The 21943-nt window shown below is 40.0% G+C and overlaps 1 protein-coding gene across 2 annotated transcripts in view; it reads left to right on the top strand.

Moving 5' to 3' along the window:
* col2a1b (collagen, type II, alpha 1b) overlaps positions 1-21943 on the top strand; it is a 49856-nt gene that overhangs the window by 11669 nt on the left and 16244 nt on the right. For both annotated transcript variants that reach the window (XM_073468289.1, XM_073468288.1), the window contains 25 exons: positions 1115-1159; positions 2863-2916; positions 4341-4394; positions 5489-5542; positions 6613-6666; positions 6774-6827; positions 7034-7078; positions 7197-7250; positions 7512-7556; positions 7724-7777; positions 11554-11652; positions 11899-11943; positions 12525-12623; positions 12757-12810; positions 13108-13215; positions 13437-13490; positions 15328-15426; positions 16584-16637; positions 18447-18545; positions 18830-18883; positions 19435-19488; positions 19870-19923; positions 20314-20367; positions 20781-20825; positions 20917-21015. In XM_073468289.1, coding sequence (XP_073324390.1) covers positions 1115-1159; positions 2863-2916; positions 4341-4394; positions 5489-5542; positions 6613-6666; positions 6774-6827; positions 7034-7078; positions 7197-7250; positions 7512-7556; positions 7724-7777; positions 11554-11652; positions 11899-11943; positions 12525-12623; positions 12757-12810; positions 13108-13215; positions 13437-13490; positions 15328-15426; positions 16584-16637; positions 18447-18545; positions 18830-18883; positions 19435-19488; positions 19870-19923; positions 20314-20367; positions 20781-20825; positions 20917-21015 — 1584 coding nt within the window. The remainder of the gene's footprint in view (positions 1-1114; positions 1160-2862; positions 2917-4340; positions 4395-5488; positions 5543-6612; positions 6667-6773; positions 6828-7033; positions 7079-7196; positions 7251-7511; positions 7557-7723; positions 7778-11553; positions 11653-11898; positions 11944-12524; positions 12624-12756; positions 12811-13107; positions 13216-13436; positions 13491-15327; positions 15427-16583; positions 16638-18446; positions 18546-18829; positions 18884-19434; positions 19489-19869; positions 19924-20313; positions 20368-20780; positions 20826-20916; positions 21016-21943) is intronic.

Here is a 21943-nt window from a genome sequence, read left to right as displayed (position 1 = left end):
CAGACCGGACTGATGTTAAATCACAAGTGAAGCTTATGCACCCCCTCAGAACCCTACACCTACATACCAACCACTCAAACAACGCTTTCACTCAAATGTATGCATGTCCCTCAAACACACACTCAAACGTCTTGGCGATATAGAGCCCCATTGATACGTTTCTGACCCGCTGTGGTGAAGGCTTTCCACACCCACTGAAAGGGGACTTTGATTCGCTTCTGAGGACCACTGTGTCGTGCTGTGACTTTTCTTTGGCTGCCATCCTCGATTTTTTTATAAAGCACAACCATGATGCTAAAATGTGGGTTTATAAACGCAAGTCTACTGAAAGGAATATGTTTTCATCCAAGAGGAAAGCTGTCACAAGTAATCAGAATCAAGTCGTTTTGGAACTTTTTCGACACCAACTTTTAAATCGTTCCTTTTACAGCTGATTTTCTTTGTGCATGTGTGCGCGAGGTATAAAGTCGCACAGAGGGAAATGGCAACGGGGGATTTGGCTCATCACCTTCACAGAATGTGATTTTCTCCTCTTGAGCAGTGATGCATGAAGTTGAAGTAGAAATTACTTTGGCGTGTGACTCCAACCAGAAGCTCTCGCAGAGAAGATTAACATTCAGCCACAGAGAAGAAAAAATCTCACCTCCTGTTCTGATGCCTGAAACACTGAAGGATGAAACATTTGACGAAAACCAAACAGTTTGGGGTATAATATTGTTTTTCATTCTGTGTCAAGGTGTAAAAAGTCATGTAGAGTTCAAAAACACTTAAGAGTACAGCAGTACTGCTGGTGACCTTTGAACTTTAGAAACACACAGCGGGTGGGAAAAAGAGCCGAGGGAAGAGGAGGAGGGAGTTGTCAGTGAACAGAGGAGGTTAGAGAGAAAAGTCTAAATGCCGGTGAGGAATTTCAAACGATTTATGGATTTGACAGGTAGAGCTGTTGAGTTTTGTGTAGCTTGAGGGCAAAGCAGGTGATTATTTTTGGGAGCTTCTGACAGAAGTGGACAAAAACGGCTCTTTTCCCCTTAACACCTCCTAAAGAACAAAAAATGTGTATTGGTGAAATATTTGTCATTAGCCTGATGTTGTGTCTCTTGTCTCTTCCCATCAGGGCCCTATGGGTCCCAGAGGACCACCTGGCCCCACCGGATCACCTGTAAGTACCTCCTCTACACTTCAGACAGCACACAAGCCAGGTGCACCTGTAGACAGGCTCCTGTGCTCGTCACAGACAGGAAACTCCAGGCTAAATCTCATAATTGTAATGTGCTTGATGTCTTGTGTGCACACTTCCTCCGAGTGCATTCAATAACAATAATGACCTCAAAATGACCAGTGACTTTATCAACAATGCCGGCAGACAGCAGTGTTTACACACAGCCCTGTTTTCCGGAGGAAGGTGGCACACGGAGAATACTTTCGTCTCACAGCTGCAGGCTGCAGGGCTTTTTCCGATGCCACAACACGGACATACTGCTGAACACCTGTCAATTTACTGTTCATAGAGCCTATGGGCTTACACCTCCACACACACACACCCCGCACTTTTCTGCTCTTGCCCACAACCAAGCTCCACCTGTAGCCCTTTGAGCCCTCCCAGCCTTCTGAGGAAAGCTATTAAATTGGAGGTGATGTCAGCTGACTTGCCTCAACTTGATGGCTTTACTCACCCACAGTTAAAGAGACATGCTTTCTCCTCGGACACCTTTGACTGCTTTTAGACAGGATTCAAACAAAGGAATGTCTGTCTCAACCAGATGACATTTGTAGGGAGGTAGCTGCAGATTGTACCATAGACAAACAGCCACAGGCATACAGTGTGAATAACTCTATAACTGTAGTTTTACTCAACACTGCTGCAGGTGTATATGTACTTGACTTTGCTGAATTTGTAGGCCTATATTCAAATAACTTCTCATTTTTTAAACTGGATTAAAGGTGCATTGTGTAGTTTTGGGGAAGAAATTTTAAGAGAAAAGGGGAAGAAAAGCATCAGTCATGACTGATTTTCATGACTGAATAAGCGGAATAAACAAACTGTCCTCAAAGGACAACACAATTTCATACTGTTTTACTTCAGGGTGGCTTGTTTATAATGAAAAAAATATTCCTGAGTTTGTATTATTATCTTATTAATATTGTGAATATAAACAGATTTACTACATAACCGACCAATCCTTATTTTCAGTCACTTTGCTTATTTGATTATTCAGTGATTAATTGATTCTTCGGTCTATGAAATATCAGAGATTAACTGTCATAGAAGATGATGAAAACCAGCAAAAAATCTAATTTAAGAAGCTGCAGCGTATTGTTTTGTAATTTTGCTTAAAAAAAAACTTAGATAGAAATTAAAAGAATTGGTGATTCATTTTCTGTTCACATTAATTACTTTTTGAAGTTGGGGCACCGCATGTAAAAATAGGTTTAGTTTAGTTTAGTTTTTTTTATTTGACAGGGGTCATGCACAACACAACCTTTGAGCCAGAGTTAGCTGTAAAGCTAAAGATATGTCTATCCCTAGACAAGAAGATATAAAAAAGGAAAACAATACAGTAGATTACAAACAATATATTATAAATTCTCAGACTGGGAATTGAGTTCTGTTTATTTGCTGCTCTAATTGACACTGCTGATTATCCAAAAGCAGATTTCCTGAATTTAGCCGAGCAGTCACCTCTGGCTGACGCCCTGGTCTCCTCAGTGTTGTCCCTGCAGAATGAAACACATTGTTTAAGTGGTTAAGAATGAATTCATACACCAGGCACATATCTGCAAGACAAATAATGAGAGGAAAGAAATTATACTCTCTCTCGCTCCCTCTGATCTAACAGCTTCTGTCTTCTTTCTACATCCCAGGGCCCACAAGGTTTCCAAGGCAACCCAGGAGAGGCTGGAGAGCCCGGACAATCTGTAAGTGTCCCACAGAGTTCACACTACGTGGTTTATTATACTGTACATACTTTAAACCTCCTCTCATTTTTTATCTTCTCTTCTCTTTTTCACCTGGCTACTCCCTCATGTCTGTTGGGCTCTTTAAAAGATATCACAGAAGCTGAGGCACAACCACATTGTGTTTGTTCCTCTCTTCGTCATGTGGAAACTTCAGCCACTGTAGCTGTGCTACATTCCCATAAAGTTTTCTAACACTTTCTAACCTTTCATTGCTCACCGCTAACTTCTATATCCTGCTCTATTTGACCAGAGAGCTCCTTCAGTTTCAACATTTACAGCCCTCTTCAGTCAATGCGTACACTGTCTCAAAGCCAGTGTGCTGAACCGGCTGTCGTGCTCACTTCTGTCGTGCTTTGTGGGGAGCGGATTTTCAGATTTCTCATGATAGTACCTCCTCCTGCCCGGTTAGATGATTCCCTACCAGATAGAGGACCATACTTTTAGTGCTCTCCCCCTTGCTGCCCCAGCTCCACCCCCCTTTCTAACCTTCCTCACACCTCCTGTAGTTTCCACCCTGACTCACCTCTAAAGGAAGCTTCCAGAAATCAGACTCCCCAGTAGACAATGCAGGGTCTCCCCTCTGCTGTGTTAATCTGCTCCTGTGGAGTTAAGACGTGCAGCCTCTGGGGTCCTCTCTCTCTTTTAAAGGTGTTCCAGGACATCATTATGTGCGATTAAAATCAAGCTTCCTTCCAGAACATAACCTGACAGTTGCAGAAGGGTCACAATCTTGGCCAAGTGTTTGTGAAGAGCGGAGACAATTTTAGCCTTTGAAATCACAAAGATGGTGTTCTCCATCAGAGCATAAGATTACCAACAAGATGCCTTCAAGGAGCTAATTCAGATACGAAAGAATATTGATATTCTTAATACATCATCCTTTTTGTTTTGCCTGCTTTGTAACACAGAGAAAGAGAGAGAGAAAAGTCATTTAGATGGAAATATAGTGGCAGGACCAATAGATATATCAACACACATGAAGTGAAAAAGCTGAGAAAGAAACTGGCAGACAGAGAGAAAAGAAGACGGAAACATTTGAACTCTGTACTGAGGATTCTGGATAAGGATACCGAAGCATTTGTTCCATCCTAGTCTTGCCTATAAATCCTGCTCATTCTGACGTCTTCTCATTGAAAACCACTGTGATTAAGAATCGTAATACTGTAATTATTGTGTTGGTTAGTTAAGTTTGTTAGTTCATAACTAATGCACCACACACTTATACAGTTGAAAAGATAATTAAAGTCATGTGCTGATCTTTTTTATGCTGCAGCTCTCTGTTGGTTGTAAAGTGACAGAGAAGTGAAGTGTGTAATGTCGCCCTCTGTTGGTCCTGACTGGAAACTGTGTCTCACCTTTGCTTGTTTTCTCTTCACTACTAGGGCCCCATGGGTCCCCGTGGCCCCCCTGGACCCTCAGGAAAACCCGGAGATGATGTAAGTGTGTCCGTCATAACTTATCAAACTGTAAATACATTTCCATCAAGCAGGGACTCTGACGAGGCTGAGACACTCATATTACCTGTTCTGGGTGTAAAATATATAGTGTAGTAGAGTATCCTTTAAATTTGACCTAAAGCCACCAGAAAGAGAAATAAATTATCTTGCTGACTCCAAATACTGTGGCAAAGTCATGATTATTTTAGGGGAATTAACTTCCCTTTCCTGGGTTTTCTATACATAATATTCACACAAAAAAACACATTTTTATTTATTTGTTGTTTTGTTTGTTTTAGGATACTAATTATACAGTATAAATCACAGTCTCTACTTTAAATTGATGTATTAGTTTCTCTTGGCCCTTCATGTAAAACTTTTGCAAACTCAACTAAATAATTGTAGTTTACCGCTCTTTAATTTTGTATTATTTAACTCTGAACATTAGTCTTTCAAAGCTGTATTCACAGTGAATCTGGTGGTAAGATACGTAGCACAATACAGGGATCATGATTCAATTTATTGCAATATTTTAAATCAAATTTCAGCACAAACGCTATCGAGCACTATCTGCATAAAATCTAACCAAAACTCTCATGGTGCGTTCATGTATGAGTCACTAACTGGAGCTCACATTTATTTCTCTTTTTAATTTGAGAAAAGTTCCTCGGTTCGCCAGCATTATGCATTGTGAGAAATATGAGAAGTTGCACCACAAAATGAGCCTTTTTTATATGTTTTTTTATACATTACTATTTATTCCATCCATGCATATATTTTATTATATCTACATTGTGTATCATGTATTATTTTTTCAGTGTTATTTTGTTATTTTTTGTTATTTGTGATGTGTTTTTTTCTTTTTTCCATCCGTCTATCTTATTGTCTTTGAATGCAATTCCTACTTTAAGCCACATGATGGCAGCAGACATGTCATATCACAGTGTGTCCACTAGGAGTGCTCACTCTCACATCAGCCACATTCAGTTTAAAGTACATTATTTTACATCTTAAAAGGAGTGCTTACTTGCATAGAAGTCAGGAATTGTTTAATAAACTTTTAGCATAATTCTTCCTCTCTGTCTCTGTTTCAGGGTGAAGCTGGCAAACCTGGCAAATCAGGCGAGCGTGGACCTTCTGGACCTCAGGTGAGATTTCTGCGACTGTTGATTCACTCTGTTTTTGAGTAATGAGCAGCTCACTAAAGGGGAGTCTCTCTTGATATACTGTGGGTTTTTATTTTGTTTGTCTCTCCTGTGGTCTGTGCAAGATGAGTTACTAATGGCAGCTCACAGACTGAAGCAGATCCTTTGGCTATAAATAATCTGATTTGGGAGAACTGCACAATCTTCATCTGAACTTTTATATAATGGACTTCACATACAGTTATAGTGGTGCTGTCACTTCAGAATAACACACTCAACTCAATTTGTCAGTTTAGTCTCACATTTTACTCTACATTGATTAAACAGCAGCAGCTCTCGCCATAACTGACAGTAACGATGGATTAAAGTAAATTAAATTAAGAAAATTAAAGAAATTAGTCATTTATCATCTTGAGCCAAGAATAAGAGATTGTTTTCAATTTTTTTGTCCCAAGTGGTCAATATTAGTTGGATCCAAAATTGGACTGAATGGAAATTATTGCTTTGAAACTTTTTTTAAAGCTTCAAGGAAACTCTGTGTTTTATATGTTAAGTTCACCTTCTTTCACTCTCCTGCAGGGTTGAGGGAAGTCAGTCACAGTTGAGGGTGCTGAGGGGTCAGTCTATATAATGACGTCATAGTAAATGGTGCCCGACATTCATGTTTTTTGTATTAATTTGATCGGCCAGGAAAACATTAACAAAAAACTTACACCAATTAGAGAACGTTTTGCACGACAGCAGATGGCAAACTTGAACACAAACATATTATAGGTCAAAGTAGCCACGTCACCTACAGCGAAAAACAGCAAGGAGATGAAGAGGGAGAGAAATTCCCCAGACTCCCTTAAAAAATCGCTCAGATTTGTGAGTTGTTGAGTGAGAAGAAACTTTATAAACTTTGTTAAGTGCTGTTTCTGACAAATTCTTATTTATTTGGGCCTTCTCGTAAATTCGGCATATGTCACAGCCTCATTTTAGGGGCTGCTGCAGCCCCCTCAGTGCCCCTATTTCCTGCATCCATGCTCTCCTGTATATTAATCTCCTGTATCATCTCTGCTGTTGCATCACAGGGAGCTCGTGGATTCCCAGGAACTCCTGGCCTGCCTGGCATCAAGGGACACAGAGTGAGTGTTTGTTGTCTAATAATGATCTCCAGGAATGTCACGTTATTGATTGAGTTCTTTTGATTGTTTTCCTAACTGTGCACCGTCTTTCTACTCTTTCTTTAAAGGGTTATCCAGGTCTTGATGGTTCAAAGGGAGAGACTGGAGCTGTTGGGTCTAAGGTAGGATTTTATTCTGTGTGTTTTACATTTAATTGGTTACCTCTCCATGTTGATAGATGTTAATCGAGTTTAAAAGATGCAGCACGGCAAAATACAACATCAGTAACAACTGGTATGTGATGAGTTTTCATTGGGTAGTTGTTGCCAAGATGACCAACCATGGTTGCCTTGCCGTGCTAACAGCTACATGTTTTCCTCTACTTTAGGGTGAGGCTGGTGCTCCCGGAGAGAATGGCGCCCCCGGACCAATGGTGTGTAACACTGTATATCACAGCAACAACGCATGAAAACAAAAAAATACAAACCCACTCTCATTTATAACAGTAAACTGATTGTAAAGGCTATTTCACCTCTTCCTCACCCACACAGGGACCTCGTGGTTTGCCCGGTGAGAGAGGCCGTCCTGGACCCAGTGGTGTTGCTGTAAGTGTCGTCCTTCTATTGAAAACTAGGATTAGATGCTTCACTTTGTTTTATTAGCGTCTAATTCAGAGTTAGGGAGCCCAGAGTATGCTATTATTCAAAGGTAATTCCTCTATGTGTCAGGTTTATTCTATTACTCCTCTGTACAAAATTCCTGATTTAAATACTTTTTGTGTAAAAGTACTTTTATACGATTATAAATAGGAAAAACTAGGACCTAAGGTTTGAATGCCTTGTGCTGATAATGTGTTGTTCATCCAGGGCGCACGTGGAAATGATGGCTTGCCCGGTCCTGCTGGTCCCCCAGTAAGTATAATTTTTTTTGTCTCATTTGAATCATTTATATAATTTGGTTTGAGAAAGAAATACTGTAAAGGAAATCCTTCCCGACTCCTCCACACCGTCTGCTGTATGATAGCAGCCTCGTCACCTGGATGTGTCAGTGTTTAACAGCTGTCTTTTCCTCTCTGCAGGGCCCTGTCGGACCCTCTGGAGCTCCTGGCTTCCCTGGCTCTCCTGGTTCAAAGGTAAGCCTCAATTTACCTAAATAGCTTCCTCTTAATCTTCCGCTTTGTTGTGTTCATTCTGTGATTGACAGTGATTGTTCTGTGATGTCTTGTGTCACTCCCTTCCTTTCTATACGAAAACTAATCAGCATAATTGAACTTCCCTCCGACTCAGTTTGGACTTCTCGTGTGAAGTTGTGTGTATGACAGGTGCAGAAACGTGGGTTTTCTGTATTCTGCGTTGTTAGAATAAAACTTTCTTGAATCAAATAAAAAAGTAAATCTGTAGGAAAATGGCGGCACACAGCTCAGGGAGGATTTTGTGGGGACAAGTTGAAATGCTTTAGTGAAATCGGAGAAGACTGCTCTGCATTGAAAAGTGCTTTAAGCCTCCATCTGTGTGGAAAATTAGGGAGGAGGGGGTTTTTAAAAGTGTTTTTCTCCCTCTCTCACTCCCTAGTACTGTCTTTTTTCTTCTCGTCTCTCTGTCTCTCTGCTTTGCATCTGATTTATTCCTCCTGCATGGCAGACAGGCTCAGCACTGTGCTCGAGGGCCCAGTGCTGGTGGTTTGCTTTCTTCTTTGAGCCCCTTGATAGTTTGGGAAATCTTTTAGGAATTACAAGCGGAGTGTCTCTTTACAAAATCCAGGAGTTTCCCTTGAAGTAATAAAGGCAAACTCAGCTCGAGACGTGAAAATGTGCGTCTGTGTGTGTGTGTGTGTGTGTGTGTGTGTGTGTGTGTGTGTGTGTGTGTGTGTGTGTGTGTGTTCATTTATGGTATCAACCTACATACATAAGCACTTTATGCATGTCTGCTGGAGAGTCTGTGAACCTGTGACTGAAAGTCTGTTTTTCTGCGATTTCTATAATATTCTAGGAAGTGTCCCATGGTGAGGAATGTTAATAATCTCATATTACGTTTTTGTGCTGTACCTTCGCTTGCCTGAGAGCTCATGAAATGCAGCCTCGTCTTTTCCTCTGCGAGCAACCTAACACAATAAAAACAACACAGTTACTAAACCTCAACTGAATAAACTGTGCTCCTGAAGATCTAACAGAGACAACTTTTACCCAGCTCCAACTGAGTCTCAGCATTGTGTTGTTAAGCATCAGCCAAGCTATCGCTTCTGAAATGCAGAGAATTTTTTCCAAAAAACGAGCAGATGTTTCTCCCTTTGTCCAACTTTTTTATCGCAGTTTTAGAGCCAGTAAAACATTGGCTTTGATCGCAGGCTGAGGAAAAAGGAAAGGTTCAAAACACTACATCACCATTTTTGTAAACACTTACAAACTGTATTATGTCATACGATTGAGTCTGCAAAGTCGACAAAGCTGCAGCAATAGCAAAGGAATTCCATTCACCAACATGTTTAAAAAGGCTACACACCACCAGTGTGGTGAAATCTCTGGCTGGTGTCCATCATTCCTCTGAACGGTGGCCCAAGTCCTATTTTTATACCGAACCAGATGGTCTGCAAGGCATGATCCACCTGGCTTCGGATAACACAGCTTATAACAGCAGTTAAGATTGTTTTGTTCATTTAAACGCTACTATTTTATAAGCATTTGACTCTAATTTCACTGGTTTACCACAAAGATTTGTTTGTGTGCACTGGTTTCTCTTCTGTTTTTTCTCAAATTAAACCACATGCAATTTGTTGATTTTAGTCAGCCAGCTCGCACATTTATGGTGTGCATAGTATATGTATTTATATGAATTAATATATGTTGTCCCTGCTCTGCCCTTATCCGTATAACACTAAAAGGTACTATGTGTATCAATGTGAAGCAATTTATATGTACGAATCACTTCGTATTTCCAATGTCTGAACTTATAAAAAAAGATCTTCTCTGACTTTTTGGTTGCCTATAGCAGCCTTCTAAGCTCACTTTAGTTAGTGTTGCACACTGTTGGCACTGTAAGGGAGCGTAAGAGAGGCAAGGCACAAGGGAATGTGAATAAACGTCACATCTTTTGGATTTTCTTGAACAAAACGTCCCGAGTCCTTTGCATAAAAATCAGTACACAGGCTGTAAAAACAAACCAAAAAAGTTTGGGAAGGTCTTAGTTTATAACTTTTGTTACAATCCGTTCACATTTTGCTAATACAGAGCGATTAATACATATAAATTGCTTCACATTCTTGCATATTGCACCTTAAATGAAACCCAGGCAGGTGAAAATAGAGCAGAATTTAATCACTTAGATGTTACAGTCATCCTATCATTATGAAGCAGCATTATTTCTTGTGTGTGAAGAAAATATTGATGTGACTGTTTATTATATTATGCGTGACAGGGAAAATCATTATGTGAATAAACGGGCTGCATGCGAGATAAGTGGTGTGCTGTTGTTGCTCATGTCCCCAAAACAACAGAAGAAAGGAGAAGACATGCCACAAAACCAACATATGTCATTATTGTGTAAACCTCACAGTGCACACACCAAACATCAACCAGCAAATAATACTTCATGCATATGAGCAGAAATTAGCAGCCAGTAAATAGAGCAATAATAGCTGCAGCCATAAGCACACAAACTGGCAAAACAGAGCCAACCAACTTCCAGTCATGACATGTTGTACCCGACATGTTAGCAGAAGACTTGATTCCACTGGCCGTGTCTCTTACCTGGTGTTGTTTTGTTCCATCTGTCAGATCGTGTTTTTTTCGTAACTTTTCCTTGATTGTTGCGCTTCTATTGTAGTAGAGTAGTCTATGTAGTTAAATTGTATCCTTATTTGTTTTAAGTGTGTTTATGTGTAGTTTTTAGTCCTAAAACCGGAAAGCGGTTAGCATTTTTGCACATCTGGTTCCCTCGTCTCAAAGTCTATGAGTTTTTTTTAATTGGTTTTTCGGTTATACACCTGAAATAAGATCTGTGGTGACCTCGGGCTTAAGACATTTAAACGTTTTGTTCTACGACAAAAAATACATTATTAAATGTTCCCACAATTGAATTATAAAGCGCTAACATTTAAGTCATGCGACCGCAATGTTGTCTGTTTATAGCCTAACATTAGCTTTTTACTTCCAGGGAGTTAATTTGACATTTGGAAATTGCAAAAGTAGTGTTCATCTTGCTGAACAAAATGTGTAAGTATCATAAACATGTGTTCGCCACAGAGTTTCTTTTCAGCAGTAATCCAAAATCCAATTCAAAAATCTCATAGGCTTTTTATCATGGAAACCAGGGCAATGCTAACTTTCGGGTTAGCCTACAAAAGACAAAAATACATCTAACCCACTCTATAGAGTCCGCCATGTTGCACAGCTGTGTTTCTACAGTCACTCAGAAGAGTCAAACCAAACACTGGCTCTAGAAAGGGCCTTTTGTGTTTTTTGCGGTCAATGTAAGGGAGGGTAAGGTGAGGGGTATTTAGTTGGTTGTTGTGTTTCAGCCGCACTGCCAGATACCACTAAATCCTACACACTTATATCCCCTCAGTTTAGCTAATCCATCATGATTGAATAGACTAGTCTGCTTGTTAAACGCTACATGAGCAGGTTTAGCATTAGCATACATGTTTATAGCAAAGTTAAACAATGTGGAAGTGGGATAAGAAAGCATAACAGTGGACCAGTAGCCATACAGTAGATGAAACTGTAACTGTTGGCTCATTCATCTATCAGAGTTCAAGTTTGTTTTATCTTGGACTGCACTTGTGTTTTTTGTGATCGACTTGCTTACAATATGGCTTTGTCTTTGACTTCATATATATATTTAAACTTCACAAGATCCTTGCATACATATTATTTAATGTCACCTTTCTTCTTCATTCTGTATCGCTAACCAGGGAGAAGCTGGTCCTACCGGTGCTCGTGGACCCGAGGGTGCTCAGGGACCTCGTGGAGAGTCTGGCACTCCTGGATCCCCTGGACCTTCAGGCGCTTCTGTAAGTGATGCTATAAACGCATATTTAAAAGGAAAAAGCTAGTGTATTTAACTATAGCAAAGTGTTTCTTAGAAGAAAATACTTAGTACACAGTACAAAGTACTTTGAGAGTGATATATACTTTTTAGTGCATTGAGAGAACTTAGCTGTAGAAACGCTGTTAATGACTTCCAGAACAATAACTGAATCCGGACAGGTTATGATCACTGCAGTGAACTGACTTGTTTTGTCTCTTCTTCTCTACAGGGAAACCCTGGTACTGATGGTATCCCCGGATCCAAAGGATCAGCTGTAAGTACAAAACTAATATTTGTCTGCCACCCAGTTGCCCACTTATGTATTTTTCCAAGTAACTGTTAAACATCAGACGTGCAGGTGATGGTTTTCTTATACGCTCAGTTTCAGAACTGATCTGGAACATATAATTTGTATGTCTACGATTTTCTTTTAAAATACAGAAAGCGACTGCATTGTCAGTGAAATTGCAGTTGGTGTCAGATCACCAAACTACAGACTCTACTGTCTTAACAGAACTGGGTCAGCCAATAAAATATAAAAAAGTGGACAGCCAAATTCAGAGGCGCTGTAGATGTATCTGTCCCATGAGCAGAACAAACTCACTTTGAGCTCCCTATCGCATCTTTAAACTTGAGTTGAGACTCTTTTTAGTGTTCCTCCAACATTGTAGTTGTGTTTTAGTTATAGTGCAGAATTTATATCAGTTCACCAGCAATTGGCCAGAATCTTCTTATGTACACTGAGCAAAGGATTCAATAAGATCAGCAGTGATGTAAATCAGACTTCATCCACTGAGATGGATGGTTCACTGTTCAAGCATGTCAATCTCTCTCCTGCTCCTTCTTCCTCTGTAGGGTGCTCCTGGTATCGCTGGTGCCCCTGGTTTCCCTGGACCTCGTGGGCCTCCCGGGCCTCAGGGAGCAACTGGACCTCTCGGGCCCAAAGGAACATCTGTATGTTTTCACTGTATCATTCATTAATTAATCATTCATTTCATGTTCTAAATGATAAAAACAATTATAACAAACTGCTGTTTTCTGTCTCTCTCTTTCTTGTCTGTGTGTGTGTGTGTCCATTACTGTTTAGGGAGACCCAGGTATTCCAGGGTTCAAGGGAGAGGCTGGACCCAAAGGAGAACTTGTGAGTTTGTTTTATTTTCTTTGCTTCTCTCTGTATTTCCTGATTGTTCCCACACTCAGCTAAAACCCAACAGTTGATATTTGATGTAAACACAGTATCTAGCCAGATGATAACTGAGGATAGCAGTCACTTCAAATACTAATACATAAAATTTGATTATCAGAAGGTTTCTCATGTGGTGTAAATAGTATTGAGCTTTTCTCCCTAGAAGTCATCAATGTGTATTTAATTCCTCTATATTTTGAAGTCTTTCATTCTTCCTGTAATAACCTGGTCTGTTGCTGATGTGTTCTCCAGGGACCAGCTGGTCTTCAGGGACCTCATGGCCCACAGGGAGAAGAAGGAAAGAGAGGACCCCGAGGTGAGCCTGGTGCTGCTGGACCACTCGGACCACCTGGAGAGAGAGTGAGTAACATCCCAGTGTAAAATGATCTGTTATTTTATAGCTTAAGGCCGGACTCGACAGGCAAAAACATGGACATGTAAAAGTCAGTTTTGACATTTTGGGTTCTTTCTTTTCCTCATTTTATTTGGCACCCAGGAACCTGTTTAAGGACCGATATGAAATTCAGTGACTTAGATATTGTTTTCATAATCATAACTCTGGTTTTGTGTTTTCTCTCCAGGGATCCCCCGGTAACCGTGGTTTCCCTGGACAAGACGGTCTGGCTGGTCCCAAGGTGAGTTTTAACAGTCAAGAGTTCAAGTCGTTCCTGACAAAATTGCTTTATTACACCTGTAGAAAGAGAAAGCGAACATGAATGCTTTTAGAGGACGCAGGCAGAGGAGGGAAGAGACAAATAAATGAATGCAACTGATGCGTCGGTAGTCACGGGTGTAAATCTGTGAAACTGACAATTAATGTTTTCCATCTGCTGCCTTATTGCATTTTGAAATTGCTGTAAAGAGTGACGTGTGCCAATATTCTCACTGGTTTTCTGTTTGCTTTTGACTGCTGCAGAGAGAAAATATCATTTCTGAGTCACCTAATCACAATGTTGTCACACACTGTAGGACTCATGCCACAAAAATTAAATCACCACAGCGTCTAATTCAATTTTACTCTGTTTGACTCGGTAACCGTTAAATCCACCCATGGAAAAGATACAACTCTTAACTGTAAACCTGTCTAACATTGTAAGTCTCTGCACAATTTGACAATTGACATTATGCAGCTGTAGCAGACGATCAGTACTCCAAAGATTTTTAAGGCACTCTTGTTTTTGAGCCTCTGCAGAGCAGGGTTGGACTTGTTTTTGTTAATTGTATTGTCTCAAAACAAAATCTCTTCAGTCAAGTATCTCCTCTAGATTGTTACAAACTGACCTAAGGCGATCTTTATATATTTCTTAATTTGAATGCAGATGTTGTTTTGTCTCATAAAATTGTTGGTCACTGGTCACGAGATATTTGGCACGTCTTCTTAGCCTACAAGTTTCACTATTTTCTGCCATGGATCGCACTGTCTGCCGTAGAAGCTTTTCAATGTATCTGTAATTTAGCAGTGAGATAGTTTATCAGCACTCAGGGGAACAACTTGGCCTCAAGCTGCATCACTGCATCATTAAAAATGTACTCCCAATGGATGAAGTGCAAGTAGTAGTGACAATGACATAAACTATGAAAGAACTTTTTCATTGTGTTTATATCTATATTACCATATCTGGTAATAATATTCAGTTTATGTTCAGTCTATCTTATAATAACGCGTGCATATACAGGTGAAAGACCTGGTGTGACAATAAGTTGAAAAGATCTAGTGAAATCTTCAAATTCATACATTTATACATTCATATAAAAGCAAGCACAGAGCTGAGTTTCTGATTTAGAAGTGAGAATTTAGGAATGACTTGAAAGCGTGAGTCATTAGTCACATCTGACCACAGTGTGCTTAAAAGGCGAACAAGAAAACTGAATAAAGACCTTGACATCATTTTGGCAAATGATTTCACTGAGCATTTTATTGACTCATCCCCCCGAGGGCATATCCGAAAGTATAATTTCACACCTCATTAAGTCATAATAATTTTTAAATCAAGCTAAATTGCACAAAGTGTTGTGCCTTTTTGAAATAATGTGTTTGATCAGGTGTGAAAGTTCACACTGAACTCAGATCAGCATCTTTACTGACGAGTTAATGAAGGACATAATAAATCATATTTCCAGTGAGGACACTTCCTCTGAAGCTCATGTGCAGGCAGCAGTGATACATGTAACTCCACCGTGTGGCCACAAGATGGCAGCATTACTCAGAAACCCGTCATGCACTACTGACCTACATGTCCCATATCAGCAAAGCCAGTATCTCATTTCACATTATCTCCACCTGGACAATTTCATTTATCCTAAAATGAATCTGTCAGAATTTAATCTTCTCATCTCCAGCGGTTCAATAAAACTCCTTCACACTATTAAAAGGGAAACTTATTTCCTCTGAGCTTTGAGAATTGAAGTGTCGCCTTCTAAGTGATTGACTGACTGACCAACCGCTGTTTTATTCTCTCTCTCCTAACACAGGGAGCCCCTGGTGAGCGTGGACCTGCTGGTGCCAGTGGTCCCAAGGGTGCCAACGGTGATCCTGGCCGCCCTGGAGAGCCCGGTCTGCCTGGTGCCAGAGTAAGCACTAATCTTTAAGAGTATTGATCTGGATGTTGCTGATCTGCAGAAATATGCTTTAAAGCATAGAGAAATAAGGAGAGTGAGGGATTTCTAGATTATTCAAATATATTTTTACCAGGTACACTTTTTTAACCTGATTGCCCTTTGTTATTAAGGATAATATGTTTGTGGTAATATTAAACAAATCATGATCTAGCTGAAGGTCAGGGACAGTCCTGATTTGTTGCTGGAGGAGGAGCACTTACAAAAATCAATGGATACTTTATTCCCCACAATGCAACCAACTGCATTTTTTTCCCATTAGAGTCTACCTGAAAGAATAAACACCCTCATCTTTTAATTTCCAGTTTGCAACCATGGTATCCTGTTAAAGGTGCAATACGTAAGAATTGGCCGCCTGTTGGATTCCCATTCCAAACAAATAGGGGGCAGCATGTAAACAGAGTAGCCTGCCTTTAGCTAGTTAGCTTAGTTAGCAGTGAAGCTAGCTGTCCAGACTGGGAGTTTGGGTCAACTCAGGTTAGTAACCTCCTACATTAGTTAACCCTTAATTGGTTGTATTTTCAACCTTTTTGACAAAGATTTGATCGTTATTGGGTGAAAAGAATCTAACCGTAGGCGTGAATGCCCTAGCTTCAACTGATGATGACTAAAGTAACACAGCCAATTCATCAGACTTTGCACAGCCCTCTCTGGAACCACAAAAGAATAAGAAAAACCTTTAGACTTTAGACAAAGCTCCTCCAGAGCCACAGAAAACATCAGCTCATCCCTCGTTCCATCTGAAAGAGTCACAGTCACCAATTCTGGAGATACGTGGTTTTCACTGGAAAGCATTTGCACTTCCATCTATCATGACTTAATTTCCTCAAAGCAGCACAAGTACTGTTAACATTTGTGTACAGTCACTTTGGAGGAAGTCATAAAAAAGCCCCTGCAGAGATTCTATTAACATCTACATCCTGACGTGTTCGTGCTCTCATTCATGATTTAGTTCTTATTCATTTCCATCAGGAGGTGTTGACCTGTTGTTTGTTACACACAGAGCCAATCAGAGGTGTAAATTCCCACCATGCCATATGTTCCCACCTTTCTCAAGCACACATGTCTGCATATAGATGTCCGATGAGTCATTTGTCTCTGTTCTCTGACAGGGCCTGACTGGACGCCCTGGTGACGCTGGTCCTCAAGGCAAAGTCGGACCTTCAGTAAGTGCACTTTATCTTGCGCCTTTGTAAATCGATAAAAACAAACACGCAGCATGTCTCCTCACCCAGCATGAGCGGCTGGGATTTTTTTTCTTTTTTAATATCACACGTGGACTAAGCCGGGAGAGGCTTGTAATTTTAGTAAATGTGCTCTCATCACGTAATGACTGATAAATGGTTTCATCAAATTGAATTGCAGGAGATTTATCCACCCATTATCCTGCAGGCTCATCCCCAGTGGTGTTTGTGTTTCTAACAGGCTTGAATGTCTCAGCTTTTAGAGTGACACAGTCAAAAGCACTGGCGTTTTCTCATCTGAGTTGTCTGTCGAGGCTCCTATTGTTCGTAATAGCTGTTAATCCAGGGTTTTCAGTCAAATCCATTTCTTTTTTAAAAAAAAACAATTTACAGGAGTACAACCTCCCTCCAACCCACCCGCCATCCAGGTGACCACCATCAGTGTTGTTAATTAACATACCAAAAGCGGAAATGCAGAGATGTATATGTGTCCAAAAATAATAGCAGATCAATGAAAATAAAGATCTTTTAACAGAAATACAGATTGAATAGAACAAAAACAGACCAAATAAATAGTAACAGTTACAGAGTACATGACAGTCATAATATATAGTCATATAGTCACAGTCACAATCACTGCCAGAGTTACATGTTTCCTTTTATCTGCATCTGTCAGCTGTCATGGGAGACATAACTTTGGGACATCCATAGAAAATGATGATCAGGTTTTGTTATATTTGAGTTAAAGTGTAGATATTGTGTTAAAATATTACTTTGGTAAAAGTGAAAGTCCCTCATATGAATAGCACTTGAGTAAAAGTCTTAAAGTATCTGATATTAAATGTGCTTTAGTACTGAAAGTAATTTCCTGGCAATGAAAGTATCAAAAGTACAAATAAAGTAAACTATATATAAAACTACATGTACTGTATATATACTGTATAGTGTATACAATGGGTCAACCGGTTATCGGCCTGTCTGATTATTGGATCCCATACTCAGCTTTTTTTTAATTATTGGAATCAGTGGGTGTTTTGTTTCTGAGGCAGCAAGTAACTAAAGTGAATCTATTAATGTAGTCGAGTAGAAAGAACAGTATTTTTCTCTCGAAATGCAACAAAGTTGAAGTATAAAGTAGCAGAAAATGGAAATATTCAAGTAAAGTAAAAAGTATCTCAAAATTGTATGGTACTCACTAAATGTACTTAGTTACATTCCATCACTGACTTTGCTTCCTTCCCTCTAATCCATTTTTTAACTGAGTGAAAAGTCTTTTAAATACATTTACACACATGATTACACTTTTTATTTCATATTTCATGTTCTTATATCAGCTATCTGAACGTACATTTACATATTTGCTTTTCAGGGACTATGTTTCATTAAAACATTCACTCACTGACAGTTTAAGCAGGATTTCATGTTTTGAATGACTGGCAGCTGGTCAGACTGATAATGATTGATGGACTATTTCATCTGTATTTCTTTCCTTCCTGGCTTTCCCAGTTTAGCCCTGAGGGGTTTATCTGGTCAGGAGCAATGAAAATTTCAACAAATTGAGTAACTGTTACATACCCTTGGGCCATGCTGGACATTTCTCTGCTAGAAACAAATCTAAACCTCCAGACCCAATTCTGACCAGATCCTCGGAGCAATTACTCCTCTCCTTTCCTGATTTCAGTCTAAATCCAACCGTAGATTAGCATTTTTCATTGTTGGAACAGTTTACCCCCCACTATCAGACACATCTTGTCCTGTAGATTATATAACTGGATTCTTATTTTTTTCTAGGGAGCTCCTGGTGAGGATGGTCGCCCAGGACCCCCCGGCCCACAGGGAGCCCGTGGACAGCCTGGTGTCATGGGCTTCCCCGGACCAAAGGGAGCAACTGTGAGTACTAATATAAGTAGCATGTGACTGCATAACCAAGCTAAAATTGTTATCTGTGTAGGCACAGTTTTCCGCCTTTGTTGTTTTCATTGTCCGTACTAAAATATAAGTCTGTGAGTCAGAAATAAAAACTACACACCTTCAACAACCACTGCTGAACAATTTAATGCCATTTGATATGCACCATCTAATGCACCCTCTCTCCTCCTGAAATAGATGCAGGACTGAACCAATCAGCCACGGTCCTGTGACTAACCGCTGCATTTTGTCTCTGTTCTGATTAGGGTGAGCCCGGCAAGTCTGGTGAGAAAGGACTGGGTGGAGCTCCTGGACTGAGAGTGAGTTATTGCACCTTTCACTGCCTTTTATTATCTACTGTAGACACCAACATGAATCTTTCATCTACTTTAATTTAAAAATACAAAAGTCCTTCAGTTGATTTCAGCTTGTTTCCATTTTGTACCATTATAAAGTCAACCATTCGCTGATTGACTGTACGAAAGATCTCATTGATAAACTGATTTCAAAATATAAACATTCATTTACAGCTTTAACAATAGAGAGAAAACGCTACTGAAAGATCAGAAAAATACAGTTAGCTGCAGAAGTCGCATCGACATGTTTTCATGATAATTATAATATCCAAATGATTAACCAGATTAAATTTAATCTTTTCTTCGGTTGTTTTTTATTTTCTGGCTACTGTGACTCACCACTGATCTCCTGTTATTTCTGTGGTTGAGCTTCCAGCTTGTTCAAGAGCTCAATTATAGCTATCAGATGTCTGTCTACTTAATAGCATCACCTTTGGCTTAACTGTTGATATCTATCTGTTTGTCCTGCCTCCCCCTCCCCCCTCCTTCCTCGATCTCCTCCTCCCTCTCCTCAGGGTCTGCCTGGCAAAGATGGAGAAACCGGACCTGCAGGACCCCCCGGCCCTGCTGTACGTATCTCTGCCTCCCCCCATCCCACCTTTGTATACCTTGCAACACTGATATTATCTCAGTCTGCACTTAGAAGCAGCCTTCGGTATCTCCATTTCCCAGACTGTCTCGACGATAGCTCTGTCTAAGTCCTTGACACAAATGTCTGGACGTTGTAAGATGTCATCACTGACTCACAATTGTTTTGAAGTTTGTGTTTAAACACACAAAACAAAAGCTGTTTAACCTGAAATTATCCCGACATTGTTTACTAGTATCAGAGACAAATACATGGACACAAATATAGATACATTTTCCCACAATCTTACACATCAAAATGTGAAATTCCTGACGTTCAGTTTATGACAGAAGTTGATTGTGATTATGTATTTTCTGTTTAGGGCCCTGCTGGAGAGAGAGGAGAGCAAGGACAGCCTGGTCCCTCAGGTTTCCAGGTGAGTCTGTCCTTTAACTTAAATCACCTGTTTATGAATGAATACAGCTGTTTGTCTAACTAGAACTGTAAGTGTGGTAGTAATTATGTTGCTGTTTTTACTTTTTTAAGTAATTTAATTAGTCAGTTTATCTCTCTCACTTAGCTGACTGAAGATCAGTACAGACTGACCTGATTCTTGTATTGTGACTGTTACATATTTATTTTCAACATTTTTATTTTATTCTTCATTACATTCACATAAAAAGAAAGCGGGAGGGATTAAAAGGGGCTTATTTGAAAATGCTTTTACTGATAATCACAGATGATGGTTACGGTTTCCAGTTTTGATTCCTGACTCAATATTTGTTTTTCCTTATATCTTTTTTTTTGTTTCTTTCCTGTGCCTCAGGGTCTACCTGGACCTCCGGGCCCCCCTGGTGAGGGAGGCAAGCCTGGAGACCAGGTGAGTACACTTTTTAGGTGAAATGTATCTTTAAAAAGTACCATAAACTCATTGTTCTATCACAGCGGTTACTAAAAGAACCTGGTCCTAAGTAATTTGATGGACGCTGTTATCCAAATGATTTCACAATGTAAAAGCATCGTGTTTTAACTAGCTGTTATTTATTTCCACAGTCATCTTACTGTTCAGATAATTTCCGTAAAACTGTGACTGTAAAAGTGAGATGTTGTTTACCAGGTCCATTTTCTCGGAAGTCTCAGTCTATGTTTTTATAATAAAGCCTGAAAGTCTCTCCCTCTCACTAATAATTTAGCGTTAACTTGGCCGCTGCTGTTACCCAGTCTATACTATAACTAAACATATCAGTAGTACAGCTTCCTCATTTATTTAAACTCCTCATTTTCTCCTCCCAGGGTGTTCCTGGAGAGGCCGGAGCTGGTGGTGCTACTGGACCCAGAGTAAGTTGAGAGTCTTTATTAAACCTCACAACTCATTACACTGACTGATTATTAGACCTGCTGCTGATTGTCCGGCCGTGTCACCGTACAGGGAGAGCGTGGTTTCCCCGGAGAGAGAGGAGCTGCCGGCCCTCAGGGTCTGCAGGGACCGCGAGGTCTGCCTGGAACTCCTGGAACCGACGGACCCAAGGTGAGTCCAGCATTTGGTCTAAAACAAAGAAAAGACAGATTTTGAAATCTGAATCGCCTCACACCACTGGCAAATGTGCTGCTGCGGGACTGCAGCCAGTTTTCTGATTCAGTCTTATCACATACAGCAGCAACACATTAATGCAAGCGTATGATTAAATAATAATCACCTCAGGTGTTTGTGAGTTGAGCTGTGTAGACAGCATCCAGTGTTTACTGGAGATGGTAAGCCACCAAGATCCATTTAGTTAGTAGATAACATCCTGTATGACATTTGATGCATGAAATAGCTTTTTCTAAAGGTAAATGTTGTGATGTTGAAGGTGCACTGGTGGCCTAAGTAGTTTCCCAACCTAGGGTCCAACCACTGGTCGAGGTGTTTGGACCATGAACTTAAACATCTCTGGTTCAATTCTGTCTCTAAAAAAGGCAACCAACAAATGGGAGTACATTTTCCTTCCCCTGTTTTTATTAATGCTAAGAAAATGATAAACATACAAATGAACATACAGTATATACCTAGTATCATGTATATCAACTTGCATAATCATACATAGTACAAGCATACATACTGTGCACACACATCTGGATATGGTATTATTATAGGATTTTGCTAAATAGTATTCATTTTTCATGATATTATACTGCATATTATATGGGATACAGTCTTGATCCCCCCAAAAACACATTGGGAAACCCTGTATATTTATAATTTAAATTGAAGACTGCATTATTACCACAATTTTACTCTTCACCTGCATCAAATACTATATTTTTAAAGATAAAGATATATTTTTACACAACTGGTAGCTCCGCATGGTTCCTATCCAGCTACAGTAGACAGTCACTTGCTTATCAGCTATCAACAAACTCCAGCCAACTGCACTGTGAGTGGAAGAAGAACTCAAAGCGGCTTCAATCCTCACTTT

This window comes from Pagrus major, chromosome 6 (genome assembly GCF_040436345.1).
Source record: "Pagrus major chromosome 6, Pma_NU_1.0".
In the NCBI taxonomy this organism is placed as follows: Eukaryota; Metazoa; Chordata; class Actinopteri; order Spariformes; family Sparidae; genus Pagrus; species Pagrus major.
Note: the sequence above shows the minus strand (reverse complement) of the source record. Positions and strands in the feature narration are given on the sequence as shown.